The 22505-nt window shown below is 51.6% G+C and overlaps 3 protein-coding genes across 8 annotated transcripts; 2 read left to right on the top strand and 1 right to left on the bottom strand.

The window, feature by feature from the left end:
• Positions 1-5755: 5755 nt before the first annotated feature.
• Positions 5756-9575, top strand: SCRN2 (secernin 2). Of its 6 annotated transcripts, none has more exons than XM_063111477.1 (8): positions 5756-5841; positions 6241-6414; positions 6830-7011; positions 7590-7789; positions 8209-8424; positions 8518-8710; positions 8803-8983; positions 9246-9575. In XM_063111477.1, exons 2-8 carry the CDS (start codon positions 6241-6243, stop codon positions 9402-9404), a joined length of 1305 nt encoding a protein of 434 aa, XP_062967547.1. In that variant the 5' UTR covers positions 5756-5841; the 3' UTR covers positions 9405-9575. The 6 variants fall into 6 exon arrangements, with proteins under 6 accessions (XP_062967547.1, XP_062967548.1, XP_062967549.1 ...); XM_063111478.1 differs by lacking the exon at positions 5756-5841 and adding an exon at positions 5844-5895; XM_063111479.1 differs by lacking the exon at positions 5756-5841 and adding an exon at positions 5932-6100 and having other exon boundaries at positions 8545-8710.
• Positions 9576-10189: 614 nt separating this feature from the next.
• Positions 10190-15494, bottom strand: LRRC46 (leucine rich repeat containing 46). The gene is made up of 8 exons (XM_063112990.1): positions 15120-15494; positions 14914-15019; positions 12817-12925; positions 11966-12012; positions 11588-11697; positions 11321-11390; positions 10843-10991; positions 10190-10560 (listed from the first exon to the last, which is right to left on the bottom strand). The coding sequence occupies exons 1-8, from the start codon at positions 15127-15129 to the stop codon at positions 10190-10192; spliced, it is 972 nt and encodes a 323-aa protein (XP_062969060.1). The 5' UTR covers positions 15130-15494.
• Positions 15495-15575: 81 nt separating this feature from the next.
• Positions 15576-22109, top strand: MRPL10 (mitochondrial ribosomal protein L10). The gene is made up of 5 exons (XM_063111721.1): positions 15576-15648; positions 17524-17693; positions 19986-20150; positions 20405-20549; positions 21546-22109. Exons 1-5 carry the CDS (start codon positions 15597-15599, stop codon positions 21800-21802), a joined length of 789 nt encoding a protein of 262 aa, XP_062967791.1. The 5' UTR covers positions 15576-15596; the 3' UTR covers positions 21803-22109.
• The last annotated feature ends 396 nt before the right edge of the window (positions 22110-22505 follow it).

Raw genomic sequence — 22505 nt, 5'->3', positions numbered from 1 at the left:
GCTCCTGGGTACCGCCTCCCTGCTGGTCTCCTGGGGGCATCGGAAGAGAGTCCCCGGGTCTGACGTCCTCGGGGCGGCTTGAGTAAGAGGGGAAGGTGGTTATTTATTGAGGGGGAAGAAAAGTGCGGGGACAGGGGACGGGGCGCTAGGGGTTTTTAGTCTCTGGGACTGGACGGGACGCGTTTGGCAGGGCCGGGAGGAGCCGTGCGTGCCCCTCCATTCTCCCCTTCCTCACTATTTCACTCGCCCCTGGGCTGGGGGGTTGGGGTGGGACACCCCTACCGCGGCTGGGGTGGAGGGGACAGGCTGGAAGAGAGCGTGTCCCCGGAGTGGAGAGGGCCGGCCCTGGGCGCTGCGGGTAGCTGTCCGGACACGTCCTTAGCGCCTGGGAACAGCGACATAAAAGCGCCTCCGGAGCCGCCCTGCGGCCCGGTCTCTTTCATCCCCCTTACAGTGCTTCTGCCCCGAGGGTTTCCGGAGGGAGAGCCGAGATGGGGTAGGGGAGGCTGGGGGTCCCCCTTGGCGGGGGGAGTGTCTCTATCTGGCTTAGAAGGTTGTTGCTGTAAAAATAACTCCTTTGATGCACGTCCTTATTAACCCTTCCAGACCCAGTCTGATGGAGCCATGAAGGAAGAGGGGAAGAGGGCCGGAATCCCTGACAGCTTTCCAGCCAGAGCTGTGGGTGGAGGGCAGAGTTAGATGTGGGGGGTGGGAGGTGGAAGTCCCCTTCTAAAATGACAGGAAGGGAATTGGTGGGGGTATGGAAGGAATAACCCCTTCCCTGTCCAACTCTGATTCATTCAAACTTCAGCTCTTGGTCTTTATAGAAAATAAAGCTCAGTAGTCCACACTCCCCACCTATTACCCTAGGTAGCTTTGCAAGGCAGCCAGCAGTCCCAGCTCTAGAGCTGATGTAGTTCCCTACCCGAGGTCCCCACCACTTGCTTTCCCCTCGGGGATGGAAGGAAGAGGGTTACTTGGGTTGGTTGGGGATAGATTGGGGGTGTCCCAGCAGAGGGACCCCCCAGTATTTCCCACTCAGAGTGGAGGACTCTGTGCCTGCCTGGCCGTCTCCTGCTCACCGAGAAGCTAAGCCCCACTCTTTCTGTAGCTCAGCCCTCCCCTCGCCCCTGCCCCACGAGACTTGCTTCTGCTGTGGAAGGGGTGTAAGGAGGCTCCTTCCTCCCATCGCATCTCGCAGGGGAAACCCCCCTTCCATATGAAGGAGTTGTTCTCCCACTGGAAGGGGTTTGCCCTTCTGAGGTCACATCCAGAAAGCTGTCCCCATTCCCTTCTCTTTTACATGCTACAAATACATTTTGATTATGATCATGGGGTGGGGAATAGGGGGAGGGGAAAAGCCCAGCAGAGGCTGAGCCAGGCAGAGGGGAAAGGAACCGAATATGGGGAAGGGTCTGGCAGGTCACAGGGCCCCGGAACTGGGGGACTTTCTCAGTCTTGAGGTAGAGGCCTGGAGATTCCCTCCGACCTCTCCTTCCCTTTGCTGCCCTTTCTGCACCCAGAGCCCTCTGTGGGGATTAGCTGTGTAATGATTTTTAAGTTATAAGCAAAGGGTATTTTATTTAATATTAGGGCATGAGTGTGAGCATGTTGTGTGTACCTATGCATGTGTGTGTGTCTGTGTGTTTCTCTACTGAGCCTGGGGTCTCTAGCTAAGGAGACCCCATCTTGTTCACCCTGTCCACGGTCCCGGGGCCTAGGCCCACAGCATCTCTTCCAAACCTCGAGGAGCTAGAACCCAGTCCAAGGACCAGGAGCTATATGGGAAGTGGGGGCTGGGATCTGGGTGGGAATATATGTTTGTGTAGAAAGGGGCCCTCCTTGCAAGGGACAGGGTGACTTTCCCTGAGGGACTCAGGGCCTGGGGTAGTATAAGAAGTAATGTTCTTTCTTTATTCTCCCTCTCTTCCATACCTCCTGTTAACCCTACCAGAGGTCCCCTTCCTTGCTGAGAGGATTGGGGGCAGGAGGAGAGTTGGCAGTGCCTGCAAGGTGCCTGGCTCGGTTGTGGGGGGAGAGAAAGGAGGGCACCGTGGGTGTGGGATGCCTTTCTCCTCCACCCATCGAAACCAGCCACCTCCTCCTTGTGCCACCAAGACAGCCTTTTCCAGTGACCATTCTAAGGGGAACTCCCAAATGGGTGTTGGTGGGTGGGGGGACGTGGTGTTCCCCCCTACAGGGGCCCCGAGCCTTAAGGTATGTGGGTAGGGGCTTTGGATAGGTTTTCTTCTGCTCCCCTCTTTTATAGATCTAGGTTGCTTGGCTGCCTGCCCTTCTAGGCAGCCCCCCTAGAGGAAAAATGTAGGAATTTTTTTTTTCTTTAACTGCTGTGAACCCACTTCGGGGGGGAGGAGGAGGAAGAAACGGCCTGTTTTTTATGCAACAATAAAGTCATCAACCACATCATTGCTTCGTTTGTGTTCTAGCTCGCTTTCCTTTTTGACTCAGTGTCCCTCAGTAGTGAGGACCAGGTCTGGGCTGTGGGGTGGGGCAGACACTTCCCTTTGATCCTGCAGCCCCTGGCAGCTTCACCTCCACTTAGTTGGGTCAGAGCTGGGGTCTGATCCTGCCCTGGACATGGCTGGTGCAGAAGAAGGGAGGAGCTCCCTCTGGGTTGAGAGCTGGGCTGTCCCTCCTGGTCTTCACTCACCCGTGGGAATGAGAAGTTTCCAGATATTTCCTTCCTCATCCAAATACAAACCCCTCCATTGCTAAGTACACTGCTCCCTCCCTCCCCAGACATAGGCAGCCTCTTGGCTCCCTCGTTGCACCTGCAGATGTGGCACTCTAGCAGGACAATGGGGGTGTGCATGTCACTAGGTCCCTCTGGCTGTGAGTGAGGTGGGGGTGACTGACAGTGATTTCTTCACCCAAGATGATTCCTATCAGGGACAAGGCGATGAAAGGCAGCCAAGATATCTGATGGGCTCCCGCCCAGCTGGAAAGTATGAGGGAAAGGCTCCTCCAGCAACTCCCAGCCAGAGACCTGCCACAGTTACACAACACGCTGTGCACAAACATAGCCTCACTGGACCCATCGCACGGCCGCCCTCAGAGATATGCACAAGTACCCATCTGCACACATTTTCCCCAGCTGCCCAATGCCTGGCACACAGATGGTGCCTAATTCATGTCAAATGACTAAAAACCGCACGACTCCAGAACCCTAAAGCCAGGAAGGTTGACGGAGGATCAGTTTTTGGCTTCAAAGGGGCAAGGGAAGACAACTGTGTTCTTTCACCTTTCCATCCTACTTTTTTGCCGAAATTATTATTTTGCCCTAGTGGGATTCCTATTTCCTTCACTCTAACCCTAGCCTGATTTTTTCAGAGCCAAATCTGGTACTCAGGTTGGCCCATCCCATCACTTTTTGGGAAATTCTGAGGTCACAAAGTTGAAGGCCACCTTGGGATGGGGGCATCAGAATGATTTAGGGGTTACAGACCAGTTTGGGGGGCAGAGGTAATTATTTGTTTCCATCTGCTCCTGCATTTAGAAGCCTAGGAGGAGGAGGGGGGACATGCGTGTTTTCTTGTGATCTCATGCCTGCCCCCTCCTGCAGGCACCGTCTTTTTTTGTCTTCCTAGTTCTGGGGAAGTTAGACCCCAGCAGCCTGGTGAGTCCCCTCCTCCTCTTCCCCCCATGGCTGCCCCCAGGGACAGGAGGGCAGCTGTGGGGCCGGCTGGGCCTGTCTGGGCAGGGCTGGGGCCGCCCCTCCTCTCCGTGCAGCTCCTCCCACTGACCTGCATTCTTAGCGGGGGCCTTTGGTGGGGCTCTGAAGCTTGCTTGCTTGATTGCTTGCAATGCTGCCTGGCTGGCCTGGCCCCCCTGATGAAGCCCAAGGCCACCTCTGACCTCGCAGATGTGGCACTCTGGCAGGACAATCTTAGAGGGGCCAGGACGGAATTAGGGAAATCAGAACATCTGGGTTGACTCTGGGCGACCTCTGAGCCACTGGGAAGTGGGAGTAAAATCCCTCTGGGGTGGGTGAATGAAATCCGGAATGGGAAAGTGACAGAAGAAGGAAGCATGAGAATTGCAGCCTGGGGTGGGAGGGGGAGGTGCTGCGCTTGGCCTCTCTGAGTCTCTCCTCCGGCTTGTTCCCGCCCCACAGCGGGCAGCCAGGGAAGTGCAGGAGGTGAGCCGGCTTTCCCGCAGGCCACTCCAGGTGCCCGTGTTTGTCAGCACACAACCTTGACGTTTGCTTCTGCAATGACATCCAACGGCAACGACAACCCCTCCCTGACACTGCACCAGAAGCAGCCTTCACCTTCCCATTAATTCTAGTGTGCCCAACTGCCCAGCCTCCTAACAAGGCAGGGATGAAAAGAACCTCAGGAACCAAACTCCGCAGAAAAACTGTTAGAACTAATAAATGAATACAGTAGAGTCACAGGATACAAAATCAATACAAAAGAATCAGTAGCGTTTTTACAATTCTTTTTTTTTTTTCCCTTGGCAGCCCACTGGTATGGGGATCCGAACCAGTGACCTTGGTGTTATAACACTGTGCTCTAACCAACTGAGCTAACTGGCCAGCCCTCAGTAGTGTTTTTATACACTAACAACGTACTAACTAAAAGAGAAATCAAGAAAACAATCCCATTTACGATAGCTACCAAAATGTTTAATGTTTAGGAATAAATTAACCAAGGAGGTGAAACATCTGGACATTGAAAACAGTAAGATATTGATGAAAGAAATGGAAGACACAAATAAATGAAAAGAGGGGACTGGCCAGTTGGTTCAGTCGGTTAGGGCTCAACCTTGTAATACCAAGGTCAAGGGTTGCAATCCCCTTACTGGCCATCCACCAAACAAACACAAAAAAACAAAACAAACAAATAAATGAAAAGATATTCCCCGTTCATGGATTGGAAGAATTAGTCTTGCTAAAATGTCCAACTACACAAGTAATCTACAGATTCAATGCAATCCCTGGAAGTGGATAACCGGTGGCACCTTCCCACTACCCTTCCTGGAGGCCTTTACAGAGCAAAATGGTGTAAGATGAATTTGCTTAAATGCTGCTTATGGAAATGGTTTATAGAGGAAACGAACTGGAAATCAGAACATTTCGGATCAGAATCCACCTCCACACCATTGTTGTACCCCTTGGCCAAGACTTCTCCTTTGTTGTCTCAGTTTCACTATACGTAAAGGCATCAAATCTTTGGACTGGAAATTTCTGACTTTCCTTTCAAAGCTATCTTCCTACGAGTTTGAGCACTACAGGGCAGAATAGGCCTTTTGGAGTCAGATAGGTTTTGTGCATATGTGCCTTTTTAAAAAATGCATTAACTTGAGTTATCTCTACACCTCCTGGCTTGCAACCACTCTTATGTATCTTTTTACCAGGGGCCCCAGCCTGGGACTGTGCCTTCGTAATTCAAACCAGAACTCAGGTAGCTAGGTTCTCCCTTAATCTCCAGATGCCCAAGCAGTCCCTGCTCTCTGACAAAAGCCTTCCTTTTCACGCGGTCTCCTCTCCGCCCCCATCCCCGTTCGAGCTCCAGTTCCCCGCAATGACCCCCCTGGATGAGCCCGCGGATTCGTCCCAGTCTTTATCAGGCCTGAAAAGGGAGCACCGGCAGGGCAGGGAGCCAGGTAGGACTTGGAAGGACGCTCTGCTCCAAGAAGCGGTACTAGCGCGCACTCTGGTGGAAAACGGCGGAACTGCAGCTGCTCTGTTCCGGCTCCGCCCCCAGGGTCAAAGGCCTTCTAGGTCACCTGGGAGCCTCCGCCCAATGGGACTGAGCAGACCCGAAGCAGAGGAGGTGGCGCCCGGGACCAAGTTGCGGATCTTGAAGGGACAAGAGGGTGAGAAGAATCCAGTATTGGGGACTCGAGAAGAGGTGGACGGAAGAGGCGCGGGTCTCTGGGCATGCGCAGGAGCGTGGGACTCCGGAGAGGGGTGGCGTAGCGAGGGCGACGGTCCCACAGCTGCCCTGAAGGGCCGGGACTCCCAGTAGGGGCAGGACCCTCGGAGCGCGCAGGGTCTGCGCCCGTCTGCTGACTCCCGAGCCTGGAGCTTGGGGAGAGAGTGCGCGCCTCCGTCAGCGCACACCGTGCAGCAAGTGTGCGTGCCGAGCGCCCCGCAGCCCGCAGTGGCTTCCCTGTCTGCACGTGTTGGTGGAGGCGGCTCCTTCGGACTGAGCCGTGGCCAGGACTGTGGGGAGGTGGCATGGGAGGGATATACTCATCTCCTCCTCTCTCCAGATGGCGTTGTCGAGCCCTGACGCCCCCTGTTCCTGCGACTGCTTTGTCTCCGTACCCCCAGCCTCGGCCATCCCAGCCGTGATCTTTGCCAAGAACTCGGACCGACCCCAGGACGAGGTGCAGGAGGTGGTGTTTGTGCCAGCAGGCACTCACACCCCTGGGAGCCGGCTCCAGGTGGGTTAGGCCTTATGGGGTTCGGGGAGGTGTGGTCGATCTAGGCTTCCTCTTTAAAAAAAAAAAAAAAAAAAAAGATGACCGGTAAGGGGATCTTAACCCTTGACTTGGTGTTGTCAGCACCACGCTCTCCCAAGTGAGCTACGAGCCGGCCCCATCTAGGCTTCTTCTAAGACCTCCTTCCCCTGCTCCCCACACCTGGGAGGCTGCCGAATATAGTGAAGAGAGCATGAGCTTCTGGTCTGCCAGTCTGGACCTCGAGCCTTTTCAGTCTCTGTCGACCTTAGTTTCCTCATCTGTAAAATGGGAATAAGTCCTTCCTCAAAAGCGTGTGTAAGGTGATTGGCAAAGTGCCAGCATGTTGTAGGTGCTGCCCCCTTTCTAAGTGACTTCCTTTCTCTTCCCTTATCTCTAGTGCACCTACATTGAGGTGGAACAGGTGTCAGAGACACATGCTGTGATCCTGAGCCGCCCTTCTTGGCTGTGGGGGGCTGAGATGGGTGCCAACGAACGTGGTGTCTGCATTGGCAACGAGGCCGTGTGGACCAAGGAGCCAGTTGGGGAGGGGGAAGCCCTACTGGGCATGGACCTCCTCAGGTGTGGACCCCGCCCTCCTCAACTCCACACCAGAAATCTAGGGGCTGAGTCTGGACCTGGCCTCATCCTCCCCTACCCCAGCCTAGTTCACAGGAGCTTCCTCTCTGCCGACCTTGCCCTCCTGCCCTCACTGGGGAGGCTGCCCTGCCCCTCCTCTCTACTGGCCCCATTTCCACAGTCTGATAACGATCCTTCAAATGTGGTCATCTTTGGGCCTCTCCTGGACCAGAAATAGGGCAGCAGTTAAAAAAATTTTTTTCCAACAGTTGTAAATTTTTTTCAATTGAAATCACGTGTAGAATCCCAGTTTATAAAACAGATGAAAATGGAGCAGCTCTTATGGAAGAGAGGTTGGGGCTCAGGGCACTTTTCCCTCTGAGACTATGTTTCAAGCCTTTTCTGCACAGCTTGAAAACCACTGGCGTTATTTTATTTAATAAGATTAGTGCCAGTGGATTTGCTGTGTGACCTGGGCCTGTCACCAAACCTCTCTGGACCCTTCTGTCCACTAGAGCTTCTGCCAGCAGCTACTGATACCCCAATTCCCCTTCTGTCCCCTGGACCTCTCTATTTGCCAGGCTGGCTTTAGAAAGGAGCAGCTCTGCCCGGGAGGCCTTACGTGTGATCACAGGCTTGCTGGAGCGCTATGGGCAGGGGGGCAGCTGTCGGGAGGACCCCTCACCATTCTGCTACCACAACACATTCCTGCTGGCTGACCGGGCCGAGGCGTGGGTGCTGGAGACGGCTGGGAAGCTGTGGGCTGCACAGAGGATCCAGGGTGAGGGCTCAGCACTGGGGTCCACCTCCCAGAGGTGTCCCTTTGCCAGCCCTTGGAGGTGGGAGAGATGATGGGGGCAGGGAGGGGCCAATCCAGGTGCAAATGTGTAGGATCATCGAGGGAGATGGGAAATGAGCCCATTCAGGAACTCTCCTTCCCTTCATTTGGTTAAGTCCTCCTTATGCTTCAGCCGGCGGCTTCCTCTGGGAAGCTTCCTGGACTTGGCCAGGCTTCCCCTTTATCTGCACGCGGGTCCTTCTCTTCATCGCTATCACCACAGTTGCAAGCATGCATTTATCTCTATGATTACTTTGTCCATCTCCCCCACCACACTGTAGGCTCCATGAGGGTAGGTTATGCTCTTCCCCATTGTGGTAGGTGCTTAATGATAAATGAGCAATTCCCCATCTCCTCCACAGAGGGGGCCCGAAACATCTCCAATCAGCTGAGCATTGGCACAGACATCTCGGCTGAACATGCGGAGCTTCGGACCCATGCCCAGGCCCAGGGCTGGTGGAGCGGGCAGGGCCCCTTTGACTTTGCTCAGGTCTTCTCCCTGACCCAGCAGCCCGTGCGCATGGAGGCTGCCAAGGCCCGCTTCCAGGCTGGGCGGGAGCTGCTGCAGCGACAGCAAGGTCAGTGCGTGGTGGAGGGGTGGGGGCTGGGAGGGCCACAGCTGTGCCAGCTACTCTCCCACAGCCCATCCACAGCTTCCCCCCTCTGTCCAGGGGCCCTCACCCTCTCCCGCTTGGCAGGGGCCATCACAGCAGAGGTGATGATGGGCATCCTCAGGAACAAGGAGAGTGGCATCTGTATGGACTCTGGAGGCTTCCGCACCACAGCCAGCATGGTGTCTATCCTGCCTCAGGATCCCACGCAGCCCTGTGTCCACTTCCTCACGGCCACGCCGGACCCATCCAGGTGAGAATGGGCTGGGGGTGGGGAGGCTGGGGAGGGTGTACTGGGCAGGGGAGATGTGATAAACCTCAGTCCATCCATCCGTGTCCCATTAGGTCAGTGTTCAAACCTTTCATCTTTGGGGTGGGGGTGGCCCAAGCCCCCCAGGTACTGTCCCCCACTTTTGGAGCACAGGACCCTGTTCGGACCCTGCCCCGATTCAAGACTCAGGTGGATCGCCGGCACTCCCTCTACCGTGGACACCAGGCGGCCCTGAGGCTGATGGAGAGTGAGCAGGTAACCCCCAGAGAACGGGGGGCTACCCTGGGGGGATTGCACACCTCCTCGACTCCCAACTAGGACTGTGGACTCATGAGGGGACCTGGGCATAGAGGGACTCCAGAGCTAGGGAGACGGGTCCCTCCATGCAAAGCTAGCTGCTCAGGGGAGTGCCAGGTGGTCTTTCCATTCTCCCGCTTGTGCCAAATTGCTCACATTCCCCCCTTCACTTAGAGGGAAGCCTGTTCCAGGCAATCTCATCTCTGCCTTTCCTGGGCAGGATATGGGACAGCAGCTCCAGCAGAAGCAGCAAGATCTGGAGCAGGAAGGCCTGGAGGCTGCTCAGAGACTGCTGGCTGGCAAGTGGACCCCAACGCCCCAGGAGCTGGGTGGCCTCTTCCAGGCCTTCGTGGAAAGGGAGAGCCAGGCCTATGCCTAAGTACTGCAGCTCCTCTTGGCCTCGGGCAGGGCACATGGAACCCCTAGGGGCCAACTGCCCTGAGCTAGGGTGGTGGGATCAGAGCAATCCCTTCACGCCCCTCAGGCGTGTTTTGAGTGGCCAGCTCGGCCTTTGCCTTAATAAATGTGTTTTCTTTCCTTGTTCAGTGAACTTGATCCCAGGTCCAGTGGGGTGGGAGAGCCAAATGAGGGCAAAGGGCAGCCCTGAGCCAGCTGCAGGGTCTGTGGTTGTTCAGGTAGGCAGCAAATTTTTTTTTTTTGGCAGCTGGCCAGGGATCCGAACCCTTGACCTTGGTGTTACAAAGCTGCGCTGTAACCAACTGAGCTAGACAGAAAGGTTGTGGAGGGGCCTGTAGCACAGGGAGCCTCCCTACTGGTGCCTGAGTGTCTGCTTGAGGATTATGCTTGTGCAGCAGCTGGCTACCATGGGGAGGATTAGGACCCCAGGTTTTGGTCTTTGGCTTGGAGCTTGTATGGGCACTTCCGAGGGTGGCAGTGAGAGGTGCCCATCCTGAGATGGTATCAGGAGCCGGGGAGCCAGCCAGGGGGTAGTTCCTGAAAGATCAGAGACTTATTCTTCAGTACCAGGCTGCTTGTTCAGGCTCTGGGTGCTCTGTCTCCCAGTGCTTTTACTGTTTGCTCCCCTGAGGTGCCCCCAAATAACATGAAAGGCATGTCCAGGGCCTAGAGACACTTTATTGGAGATGAGTGAGGGGTCTGAGGAGGGGAGGCCCCCTCCACTCCATCACGGAGACAAGCTGCACTTCATTTCTTGACTTTTTTGGTCATAGTTTTGGTTGTACTGGGAGCCCCAGCCACAGAGGGCTTAGGGGCTAAGGCTGCTTGGGCCCCCTTCTTTGCCTGGATAGAGTTTTGCTGGCCCCTAGGAACCAGCGTACATGGTTTCTTGGTGGGAGAGGAGGTCTGGGGTGAGGAGGCAGCCTCAGGGGGTGTCTCCTTCCATTGCCCAGGAGTGATGGAAGGGCTGCTGTCCCCAGCCATGGGCACCCCAGGCAACAGGGGCAGGTCAGTGAGGGCGGGCTTTGTCTCCATCCTCAGAAGGTGCTCTGTGAGGGCCTCCTGCTGCCTGCGCTCCTTGTGCAACCTTCTGTCACACTCCAGCTCCTTGAGGAAGCCTGTGATGGGCCAGGGCAGTAGAGAGTAGAGGGCAGATGGGGCCCCAGGCTCAGCAGGAGGGCCCCTGGGCTCAGGGAGAAGGTCCCTGGCTGATCCCTGCTCTCTCCAGTGTGGAGGAGCCTGGGGCTAGGGGTAGGGAGGGATGAGTCACCTATATGCCCAGGACTGACCTGGGCTTAGGGCCACCTCCCCAGACATCTCTGCCATCTTAGTTTCCCCCCATGCCCCACAGGACAGGGGTGGACTCTGGAGAGGCTGCAAGCCTTGGAAAGCAGGGTCACCTCGCTCTGAGCAGAATGGGCCACTCAGCTCTGGGAACTCCTCGTCCTCATCGCCTGAGGCTTTATCCTCCTCGTCGGAGACCCAGCGCTCCAACACAGGCTGCTTGTCCAGGTCCAGGAGCAGTGGCAGGGCTTTAGTCATCAGCTCCCTGCAGGGTAGAAAGAGCAGAGGCTACCCAGGAGGGCACCCTGGTGTGGAACCTGGGAGGACACAAAGACACACACCACAGCACCCACACCTGGAGGGGAGATGGCTCTGAGCTAGGAGATGGGGCCTGGGGTCACCGTCAGAGCTCAGGGCTGGCTCCTGTGGAGTGCTGGGGAGGAGGGGAACAGGGGCAGACTTGAGCTGTAGGGGGCAGGGGAGAAGGCGCGATGGATGGTGACCCCAGGTGTCCAGGCTGAAAGGGAGCCATGTGGAGTTCGCAGGTGGAACTTAGCCATCACCTCTTTTTTCCCACCCTCAGTCCCTCCTCACCTATAGCCATCCTGTTTGGTGCAGCTGTTTCCAGTCAGGTTGAGGATGAGGAGGCTCTGGGGGAACTCATCTGCACACAGCAAAGAGGAGGACAGTGAGGTTCTCATACCCATCTTCCAGGCCAAAGTTACTACCTCTCTGCACAGCCAGTACCTCCTGAGGCTGAAGTGGGCACATGGGGGGTAGTGGTTAATGCAAATACAGGGAGACGGGGACAGAGGCCCCATATAGGACTTGTTCATTGAGTCAGGGCAAGAGCGTTCCTACCCAGCTTCAGTGTTTCTATCAGGTTCTCAGAAAGGTCCAGAAACTGGAGGCACGGGAGGTCAAGGAGGTTTTCCACCTGCCTGATTCGATTTCCTGCGAGGGACAGGAAGCTGTAGGAGAAGGATGGGGTGCAGAGACAAAGGTGAATCACAGAACAGCTGGAGGAGGGAAGGAGGACACCAGGCACCTGGGCCCCCTTGCCAGGCAGCTGGATGACAGGTGGGGACACATGGCCGTCTGGGGTGAGCAAAGCAGAGCTAGGCTTGCCGGGTCCTCGGCTGACAAGGAGCCAGGCTTGGAAGATCTGAACCATTTCTTGGGATGTTGCCAGGATCCCCCCTTCCCCTCCACCCCTGCCTAAGCCCTGGCACCACATACCGCAAGGAGGGGATACAAGCCAGGTTCTCAATGCGCTGGATCTTATTCTGTAGGAAGAAACCAAGGTAGGAAAACCAAGCTGAGGTCAGCTGGGTGGGGTTCCTTTAAGGAGTCAAAGCCCCAAGACCACATCTACTCTTGTGGCTGGAGACCTGGCACTTTGGGATTGATCACCCCGCTCCTTGAACTAGTTGTTACTACTACCGTAGGAAAGATGACCTGCTTTCTCCAGGTGGATGGTTAAGGGTGTAAATTTGGGCTGGCTAAACTTGATTAATGTATACTCTTCTGATCTCATAACCAGAGAGTGTCCTGGGAATCAGAGAAGGAAGCCAAGGGGCCACTAGGGAAATGGAAAAGCCTTGGTGGTGGCTTGCATATGCAGAGGGAACAATGAGTGAAGTTTATGTGGGGAAAGTTTCAGGGAGCTGGGTGTATCAACTCGGGGAAGGCTGAAGATGAGCCAACCACCACCAACAACAAACGGCCTTCAAGGAGCCGAAGGGTGTAGAGGAATCTTCATAGTTTCCTCTTCCTCTTCGTCAAATCAGGAAATGGGCTCAAGCTATACATGAAAGATTTAGGGTAGACACTAAGAAGAACTTCTAGACTAAGAGAAGTGTCTGACTAGTGAACAGTGATTCAAGAGCATGTTCAGGATTTCTTTTGGGGGGATCAGTCTTTCAATTCAGGAGAATTCTTGATTTATCTGCGAATGGTTTAAATGAAGGTCTGTCTGCCTGAACACCAGAGAATGGCCAAGATCACCTGGTTGGCTCCTTCCAGATTAGACGTGGACCATGGGTTGAGGGAATAGGAAGGGCAGGGGGGTAGAGAGGGCAAGAAGTTACCGCTTGCAGATAGAGACTGTGAAGATTCTTGAGGCCCTCTAAGTTTCTTATAGTGGTAATCCCCTCCCGGTCCAGGCGGACGGTCTCTAGTTCTGCAAGAGTGTGAAACCTGGGAGAACAGACAGCAGGGTGTTATCGTAGAGCACCACTTCTGTGGTCTCTTAGCAGAGAAGATGGGAGGAGGAGGAGGGAAGGTGTTTCCAAAAGGGGTAGATGCCTGTGATTTTGATCAGATGTCAGGAATAGCTTCTTGACTCATGAGGTGGTGTCCACATCATAAAACTGGCCCGATGTAGAGATCTGGATCTGTCAGTAGCACTGGGAAGGATCAGAGTGAGGGAGGAGTAAAGGCCCTCTAGGAAACTGGGTGATGGCAGCCCATGGTTCCTGGAGAGATTCAGAAGCAAGAGAAGCTTTCCTCGGGCCAGCCTGCATGGTGGAGGCAGGGATGGGGACAGAGATGAGACAATCTCTGCAGGAAGATCCTTCCTCACCTGCCTTTTGCATGGTCCCTGAAGGGACAATCACTTGTTCCATCCACCCATTCATTAATTCTGCAACATTTACTGAGTGCCTACTAGAGACAAGTGACAAAGACCCTGCCCATCACTATTAGGGAAGCAGGCTAAACATCTATGACAAGTGGATGACAGAGGCAAGTACAGGGACTAAGGGAGTACATGGTCTGTGCACCAAGTCAAGAGTAGGTGTATCAGGGAATGCTTCCTGGAGGAGGTGACAGAGGAGTAGGAGTTAGCTATGAAGATGGGAGGTGGGTGGGAGAAGGCATTTTAAGCAGAACAAATAGTATGTGCTAATCCAGCCTTTCTTGAACTTTAATGTGCTCATGATCCCTTGGGGGTCATTAAAATGCGATTCTGATTCAGTAGGTCTGGGGTTGGGCTGAGATTCTTCATTTCTAACGAGCCCCTGGGTGATGCCAGTACTGCTCCCCCCGCCTCCCCTGAGTATTCAGGTGCTAAAGTGTTAGAACCTGGTATGAGAAATTGCACTCTTGTGGAGAATGGCTGGAAATAAGGCTGAAAAGATACCAGAGGTCAACTCATGCTAAGGCATTTAGATCTTATTCTGGAGGCAGTAGGGAGCCAAGGAAATTTCTATCAGGGGATGACTGATCAGATTTGTCTTTTATTTTATTTTTATTTTTTGTTCACTGGCCAGTACAGGGGTAAAATCAGCACCATGCTCTACCAAACAAGCTAACCAGCCAGACCCTAGGCTTGTCTTTTAAAAAGATTGCTTTGAGGGCCAGCCTGTGGCTCACTTGGGAGGGCGTGGTGCTGACAACACCAAGTCAAGGGTTAAGATCCCCTTACCGGTCATCTTTAAAATAAATAAATTAAAATTAATAAATAAATAAATAAATAAAAGGATTGCTTTGGCAATAGTATGAGGAGGTCAGACTGGGAGCAGAGAGACTACTTACGAGTCTGTTGAGAGGTGATGACAGCCTTATCTAAGGCAGTTGAGTTAGAATGGTGAAAAGGAAATAGAATGGTTTTTAAGGAGGAAAAATCAACTGGACCTTGCTGTAGACTGATTGAATTGTGTCCCCCGAAGTTCATATATTAGAAGCTTAATTCCCACTGTGACAGTGTTCAGAGGTTGGGAAATCCTATTATGGTAATTGAAAGGTGGGGCCTTGGAGAGGTGATTAAATTGTAGGACCATGCCATAGTGAATGGATTAATAATGGTGGTCAGGGTGTGGTTCTGAAGGCTTTAAAAAGAGAATGAATGAGGAAGTTAGTCTCTCTCTGCTCCACCATTTCTGCCATGTGAGACCCCTAGGTCACTGTCGCCACCACCAAGACCCTCAACAGATGTGTTACCTGCACTGTAGACTTCTCAGCCTCCGAAATTGTAAGCAATAAATTTAACTGTCTTACAAATTACCCAGTTCCATGTATTTTGTTATAAGCAACAGAAACGGACTAATACAGACATTACCACTGATTGGATGTGTGGAGTAAGTAAAGAAAGAAAAAGATGAGTTGGCATGTCAGTACATCTCAGGGAAATGGTCATCCTGTGTATGTCACTCTTCCAGCACCCCTTTCCTCCCCCGTGCACTCACATCTTCTCTGACAGATCCTCATCCTCGGCGAAGGTCAAGTTCCGCTTAGTGATAAGGGCTTCAGTAATGCAGACGCCCCCTTCCTCTGAACTCTGGGCAAGCTTACCTGTGAAAAGATGGTTCCAATTGTCACATTTCCTCATTTTTGGAGGTCAGATCCCACTGTTGTCCAACTGTCCTATCCACCATGACACCTCACTACTTACCGCCAGGCATTATCTAAAATAAAAGGCTGCTGGCCTGAGGCGGGAGGGGAACGAAGAAAGAGGAACCGAGGAGCTTGGCCGGTCGCTAGGGATGGCGGAACTAAGGATGTCAAGAGGAGAGACGCTCAGAGACTTGGGAGGCAAAGGAAAGGGGTTGATTCGGAGCAAACTGTTGACGGCGGGGTCGAAGACAAACTTAAATCCGGGTGGGGTTTGAGCGGTGTGTAGGGTCTTTGCTGGCAGCAAACGGGCGCTGTGGGCAGGAGCGGTTAGAAAAAAGCGGTTCCTAGGATTCTGGCGTCGTTGCTAGGAGACCGGACGCCAGGATGCGGCGAGCTCCAGTGGCCCGGCTCAGCGCATGCGGATTACTGCTCCAGCCGACGGGTCGGCCCCCAGCTTCCGGTCCTGGGGCTCGCTGCCCCACAATCCTTAGCTTCTTCCGTCTCCGCTCGGCTCCCGCCCGTTCTTCCGGTGGAGATGACTGCCGCCGTGGCTGGGATGCTGCTAGCGGGTTTCCTGCCCCAGGCGGGTAAGGCGCGACCCAAGTCCTCACAGCGCGTCGGGTCGGCTCGCTCTGGTCCTTGTCTCCCCTCTTTGCTGCTGATCCTTCCCGTAATCTTTGACCCCAGATAGCTGCCGGTGACTCCTGATCCCAGCTAGATCGCTGGCTTCCTTACCCCTCCGATTCCCTCTGACTCCAGACTCTGGTAATCAACGCAGCAACGTCAGCAACAGGATTTATTCCCTACGTTCCAGCTCCTGTGCCTTCTTGGGTTTTTCTAACCCATCACCCAGCTCTTGCCCGCCTTCAGAGTTTACTATGCTCGGACCACTCCCAGACCTTTGAATTATGCCTCCTTCTTAAGGTCTCAGCCTAAGTGTCACCTCCTCGGGCCTTCCCTCGCCACTCTCTGCAAAGAATGTTTCCCCAGTAAATTTGTTACAAATTACATCCCTTAGCCCCCTCACAAGCTGTAATTTTGCATTCGGTTTATTCACTTGTTTCCTCTATTAGACTTTAAACTCCAGAAGAGCCAAACCATGTTCATTGGGCATGGCCAGCAGATGGCATGGTGCCTGATGTTAGTAGGCATGCAATAGATATTTGTTTAATGAATGAATTTGAGCATTTAATATAGGCCACGCACTGTGATAAATGTTTTACATGTATTATCTCATTTAAATCTTAAAGGCACTATGAGGAAGGCATTATCACCCCTTCTTTACAGATGAGAAAACTGAAGTTCAGACCAGTTTAGTAACTAGTCAAGGTCACAGCTAGTAAGTGGTAGAAGAGAGATTAAAATCCAGTTCCACCTGATTCCAAAGCCTGCACTCTTAACAGGTTTTGTGGCCGCTGGCTATAAAACCTCTTACTGCAGCAAATCTACATGCTCTCTGACTGTTACAGCCACCTTCTAGCTGAACCTTTTCCTGAGGTCCCATCCCAGCGTTGGGAAGGACTGAAAATGGGAAGCTCTAGTCTTGACCCTTGTCTTGAGGATGAAGGGGTCACTTTGGCTCAGGGCTTTTGAGTATCTCCTTGTTTTTTGAGTGGGGCTCTCCAGCATTGCCTGTAAACAAGAAGAGAAGAGGAAAGAGAGGCTTGTCTAAGACAGCTGTGAGGATGGTGTAAATGTTTCCCCTCTTGCTTCAATTCATAGGAAAAGGCCTCAGAGCATTGGTTAGGGCTGTGGTTTTCAAGCTTCAGCATGCACTAGCATCACCAGGAGGGCATATTAAAACATTTTCTGGGTCCCACCCCAGTGTTTCTAATTCAGTAGGTCCATGGCAGGGCCTGAAAATTTGTATTTCTAAAAAGTCCCAGATGATGCTGATGTTGCTGGTTGGGGTGGGGGTGGGCAAAATTCAAGAACCACTGGCTTATACCAGGGGTTGGTATGTTATGGTAGGACTGGTCACCATGTTTTCTAAATAAAGTTGTCTTGAAACATAGCCTCATCTGTTTGTTTATGTATTGTTTATGGCCCCTTTGAGCAGAGTTGAGTGGTAGTGACAGACCATATGGTCCCCAAACTTAAAATATTTACTGTTTGGCTATTTTAAAAAAAGTTTGTTCAACCCTCTCCCCTTTTTTTTATAATGTATTTAAAATGCTTTCTCCTTTGTTCTTATTTTTCTCCCATCTGTGCACATAAAGAAGAGGGGAGAAATGGCAGCCTCAAGGGATCAAGCAACTGACCTAAGGTCACCCATTAAAAGAGAAGAGAAGGTTTGGGAATTCAGGCTTTCTGGCAGGCAATTCTTTGTCCCACTCTTGTGCTGAGTTTAGCTCTGTGAGCTGCAGTTGTTTCCGCCCAGAGGGGGGTGCTTTTTCACCATCTGGTGCAAACTAGGGCCTCCAAGAGGCTGCATCTCACTGTGTTGCCATCTCCCCTCCCAGGCCGGCTGCCCACCCGCCAGTCTGTTCGCCATGGCTCCAAGGCCGTTACCCGCCACCGTCGTGTGATGCACTTTGAGAGGCAGAAGCTGATGGCTGTGACTGAGTATATCCCCCCCAAACCTGCCATTAACCCAAGATGCCTGCCACCTCCTCCCAGCCCTCCCCAGGAGGTAAGGAGGAGACTGGGTGAACATCACTTGGTGGTGGGATGGTGGATTAAAGTGATCTTGTCTCTGGCCATAGTGAAGTAGGACTCCAAGCCACAGTTGCTCATATCATTGTTTCACTTCCGCACTTTGACCCTATAGTCCAGATACTTTAAAATGAAATCTGCACTTGATTCTGTTTTGGCCTTTGGGCTCTTGAGTTGGACCAGCCTCCTGAATTTTCTTCTTTATTTAACTCCTAAAATGTGTATGTGAAAGCTACCCAAGCAGCTGGGAGTAAGGCAAAGTGTCTTTTCCTGTCTTAAAAGTTGAAGTTTCCATGTTTTCCTAGAGGAACAATAATGGTTTTCGGTCTTTAAAAAAGAACAGAAACTGTTAGAGCTCAGTGTTATAACACCAAGGTCAAGGGTTCAGATCCCCATACCGGCCAGCCACCAAAAAAAAAAAAAAAAAAACCAGAAAGAGTTTGTAACTTTATGGTGGTTCCTGTTATTGTAGTAACTAATGCATTCTAATTTTCTAGTTTTCTACTGCTGCTTAAGGACTAGTTAGCTGTCACCTCCTGCTAAAGGCTGGAATGTGGCAAAGCAATCAGCAACTGCAGCTTGAGGGATTTAGGTCAGATCCATAAATCCCTGATAGAAGAGATAATATGAGTCATTTGGCATTGATTCCTCAAGGAGGACTGGAAGGACAACCCACACATCTGGGTTTCGAACAACAAAGAGCTGTCTGAAATGAGCCCTGAAGGTTCAGCCTGTAGAGCAGTGCTTAGCAAACCATGTTTTAGCGGCTGGACCTCTTTGACCAGCACTTAGCTTTTGCCCAACTAAAACTGATTGACAGAATTTTCCCCCTAATTTAGACAAATGTAAAGTCGTTGAATGGAATTTTCCCAGCCAAGCTTTTTTTCCGTAATTTCTTCTTAAGCCCATTGGTGCATACTACCACACAACTGTTAAAGAATCTACAATAGCACCATGCAATAGAACTTTCTGGGATGGTGTGGAATGTTCTCCATCTGCACTGTCCAATATGGTAGTCACTAACCATATGTGACTGTTGAGCACTTGAAATGAAGCTAATGTGACTGAGTAACTCAATTCTTTCTTTCTTTTTTTTTTTTTTTTCTTTTGCTGGCTGGCGCGCAGGGAACCTAACCCTTGACCTTGGTGTTACAAGGCGGCATTCCAACTGAGCTAACTAGCCAGCCCTTGAATTCTTAATTGTATTTAATTTTAATTAATTTAAATATACATAGCCATACGCACCTAGTGGTTACTGTATTGGACTGGGCAGATATAGAACCTAGATTTTGCACAATAGTGTATCTTCCATTATTTTAACTTGTATGTATTAATATTTTCGTGGAATTCCTCAAAGAGCTCCATGACTTCCAGGCAGTCCACTGCTTAAATAAATTTTATTATTATTATTATTATTATTATTATTATTATTATTATTATTATTTTATTTATTTATTTTTTTGGCAGCTGGTCAGTGTGGGGATCTGAACCCTTGACCTTCATGTTATAACACCATGCTGTAACCAGCTGAGCTATCTGGGCAGCCCCAAATAAATTTTAGAATCATTGCTTTGGGAAAAAAGTCTCTTAAATAGTTTTTATGGATGTCTGTGAATACAAGCGTACTTTTAAAAGTTCATGGAAAAATGGAATTAAAAGATAATATGGGGGCTGGCTGGTTAGCTCACTTGGTTAGAGCTTGGTGCTGATAACACCGAGGTCAAGGGTTTGGATCCCTGCACTGGCCAGCCACCAAAAAAATACAAATCTTTCCATGAACTATTTGAAGTCCCTTGTATATTGCTGGGTCTACAAGTTCTCAGCTTTGGGAGATGTTGTCTTAAGAAAATGAAGTCTTATTCTGTGAAAATGTCTTAGTTTTAAACTAATGCTGCAAAAGAGTTATCTTGTATTTATAACTGGTAAAATAATTCAACCTAAGTGCAGTGTCAGATTAATCACTGAAGTAATTTTGACAATATTGTTGAACAGTGTCGACTGGGGTAGACTGCTGTCTCTTCAAGGAGCACTGAGCATTATTAGGTTTAGAAAAACTGCTGTAAAGACTGTGATTATCTAACAAAAATGAAGAAGTTAGAGTGGGAGATGTTATACATCTCTGAGAATCAGGCCCAATGATCTTACCTGTTCCCTGATCTTTGGCACATTTGGGATTCAGTGGAAGCCCTAGCACCTCTTCCAGAGGGAGCGAGGGGTACCAGGAGAAGGAACAGCTCATGTCCCCTTGGTCATCCCTTCCTGACTTCAGGAGACAGGCCTCATCCGGCTCCTCCGTCGGGAGATAGCAGCAGTTTTCCGAGATAACCGAATGATAGCTGTCTGCCAGAATGTGGCTCTGAGTGCAGAGGACAAGATTGTTATGCGGCACCATCTGCGGAAACATAAGATCTTGGTGAAGGTCTTCCCCAACCAGGTAGGGAGTGGGCCCCCTGGCATGGGTTGCCCATCTAGCCCACGCCCCTGCCAGACTCAGACCTCAGCATCTGCTCCCTGGACGTGGTACTTCCTACTCCTCCTCTCCACAAGCCACCCTGTAGAGTACCTAAACTGCAATCAGGGTCTGAGGAGACCCTTGAGTTGCACCTCAGCCTGATGCGGCCTGTGACCCAGGTGGACTGCTCTTCCTCCCACTTGTCCCTGATAAGCCGTCCTTTCCTGCCATCCCAGGTCCTGAAGCCCTTTCTGCAGGATTCCAAATACCGAAACCTGCTGCCTCTTTTTGTGGGGCACAACCTCCTGCTGGTCAGTGAAGAGCCTAAGGCCAAGGAGATGGTACGGATCTTAAAGAGTATGCCTTTCCTGCCGCTGCTAGGTGAGCAAGCACCCCTGCCAGTTAGGGGTGGGGGGGTGAAGTGGGGCAGGTGATACAGCAGCCTGGTGCCATCCACTAGACGTGTCTGGATAAAACCATGGGCATTCTTGGAGGGGACATCCTCTCGTGGATGGGGCCTGAACAGCATGTTTACTGAGGTCTGACTGTGTTACTTCGGTACCTGTGTTGTCTCACAACCACAGGTCACTTCTCTGCTGGAGGGAAGACCAGGGAAGGTGGAGGACTCTGGAGGACGGGGTAGGAGGAGAAATTCAGACACCTTGAGTCTAACTGTTGGGTAGTGGGTACTGAAACCACACAGATGAAGATATTTAAAACAAATAGCCCAAGTAAAGGGTGCTGAGGGACCCAGGCTATACTGATGCTAAGATTCACTGGAGGGGCTTATTCTGTACAGAGTACTGTGTATGTTCCCTGGAAATTCAGATTTCATAGGTCAGGGCGGGGGCAGGATCTGTAATTATAATTACCAACCACACACACACATTCCATTATTTTTTTTCCAATTTTTTTTATTGTAAAATGCATATAACATAAAATTTACCATCTTAACCATTTTAAGTGTACTGTTTAGTGGTATTAAGTATGTTCATAATGTTGTACCACCATCCATTTCCATAGCTCTTTTGATCTTTTAAAACTGAAACTCTACACCACTAAATAGTAGCTCCTTATTTCTTCTCACAACTCCATGATTCTTATCTCCAAGAAAGTTTAGGAAACACTGACTTCTTGAGGGTTGGGTTCAGGTGCATATATTCTGGAAGAGTTTTCTGAGGGAAGAGTTAGGAAAGAGGGGAGGGGATCGATTTCAAATGGAATGAGAGCAGGGTGGGGCACAAGAGGAAAGCAGATTCTCAGGAGGGTGGGAGGTGGAGAATAGCAATGAAGAGCCAATTCCTCGGGTTGGAATGTGGTTTTCAAAGAAGAAATGCATTCACAGGGAGCCCAGCTGACCCTTCTTCCTTCTTCCAGGTGGCTGCCTTGATGACACCATCCTCAGCAGGCAGGGCTTCATCAACTATGCCAACCTGCCCAGCCTGGCCCTGGTGCAGCGGGACCTGGTGGGAGGGCTCACCCTCCTCATGGCACAAACCCACTCCCTGCTTCAGCACCAGTCCCTCCAGCTGACTGCCCTGTTGGATCAGTACACCAGACAACAGTGCGAGGGGGACTCTGTCGCGTCAGCCACTGGGAAGCCGGATCCTCCTGAGCCTGTTCCAGACTCATAGCCAGACTGTTTTATCCAGCCCTGCCCATAAATACACCCTGCCCCTGTTGGTTATGCTGTCCTCTGCCAGAGATGTGGAAGAATTGGGGGTTGGGTGGGGGGCATTTGTTACTTGGCTTCCACTAACAATGGGCTCCTCGGGTACAGAGCAACCCAGAGATGCAGAGGGATGCCATTTCAGAATGGAAGCTCTTAATCATGGTTTTTGTCCTTAGTGTTTGTGTTCCCAACTTAACACCCAATAAAAGAGAAGTCTCTTTCAGCTCTCCAGGTGCAAAGCAGAGAAGCTGTAAAGATAAGGATATTGCCCCCTGCCTCCTTGTTCACTGTCTCTTGCTGCACACATCTCCCCAGTCCATCCCCTCACAATAGCTCAACTGAGTAATTGTGCTAAGAATGGCACCTGCTGAGAGCCTACTGTGTGCCAGGCTTTGTGCTAAGCACTGTACATGTGCTTTATGCTTCACCAAGTCATCCCCATTTCACAGAGAAGAAAATGAAGGAGGAGAGAAGTTAGCCTGCCCAGGATCAAGCAGTTAGTAAGTGGCAGAACAGGGACTTGAACCAGGCTCTCTGCTCTGAAGACTGACTCTGAATTTCTACACTAGAACTTCCTCATGAACTTACCCAGGAGTGGGCCCCAGGTGTGCTCGGATGTTAGTTCTCTGCCATCCTTGGGGTGTGCTATGTTTTGGAAAGTTTGG

This window comes from Cynocephalus volans, chromosome 10, assembly GCF_027409185.1.
Source record: "Cynocephalus volans isolate mCynVol1 chromosome 10, mCynVol1.pri, whole genome shotgun sequence".
Taxonomy (NCBI): domain Eukaryota; kingdom Metazoa; phylum Chordata; class Mammalia; order Dermoptera; family Cynocephalidae; genus Cynocephalus; species Cynocephalus volans.
Note: the sequence above shows the minus strand (reverse complement) of the source record. Positions and strands in the feature narration are given on the sequence as shown.

Bases quoted from the DNA above. Each gene is read 5' to 3' on its own strand.
- SCRN2 (XM_063111477.1), top strand. From the start codon at position 6,241: ATGGCGTTGTCGAGCCCTGACGCCCCCTGTTCCTGCGACTGCTTTGTC. The intron at 8,425-8,517 runs GTCAGTGCGTGG...CCCTCTGTCCAG, and splicing joins GCTGCTGCAGCGACAGCAAG to GGGCCCTCACCCTCTCCCGC. The intron at 8,711-8,802 runs GTGAGAATGGGC...GTGTCCCATTAG, and splicing joins GCCACGCCGGACCCATCCAG to GTCAGTGTTCAAACCTTTCA.
- LRRC46 (XM_063112990.1), bottom strand. The intron at 12,013-12,816 runs GTAACTTCTTGC...TTCTTCCTACAG, and splicing joins ACAGTCTCTATCTGCAAGCG to AATAAGATCCAGCGCATTGA. The intron at 10,561-10,842 runs GTGACCCTGCTT...GGCCCATCACAG, and splicing joins CCCATTCTGCTCAGAGCGAG to GCTTCCTCAAGGAGCTGGAG.
- MRPL10 (XM_063111721.1), top strand. From the start codon at position 15,597: ATGACTGCCGCCGTGGCTGGGATGCTGCTAGCGGGTTTCCTGCCCCAG. The intron at 15,649-17,523 runs GTAAGGCGCGAC...CTCCCCTCCCAG, and splicing joins GGGTTTCCTGCCCCAGGCGG to GCCGGCTGCCCACCCGCCAG. The intron at 20,151-20,404 runs GTAGGGAGTGGG...CTGCCATCCCAG, and splicing joins TGAAGGTCTTCCCCAACCAG to GTCCTGAAGCCCTTTCTGCA.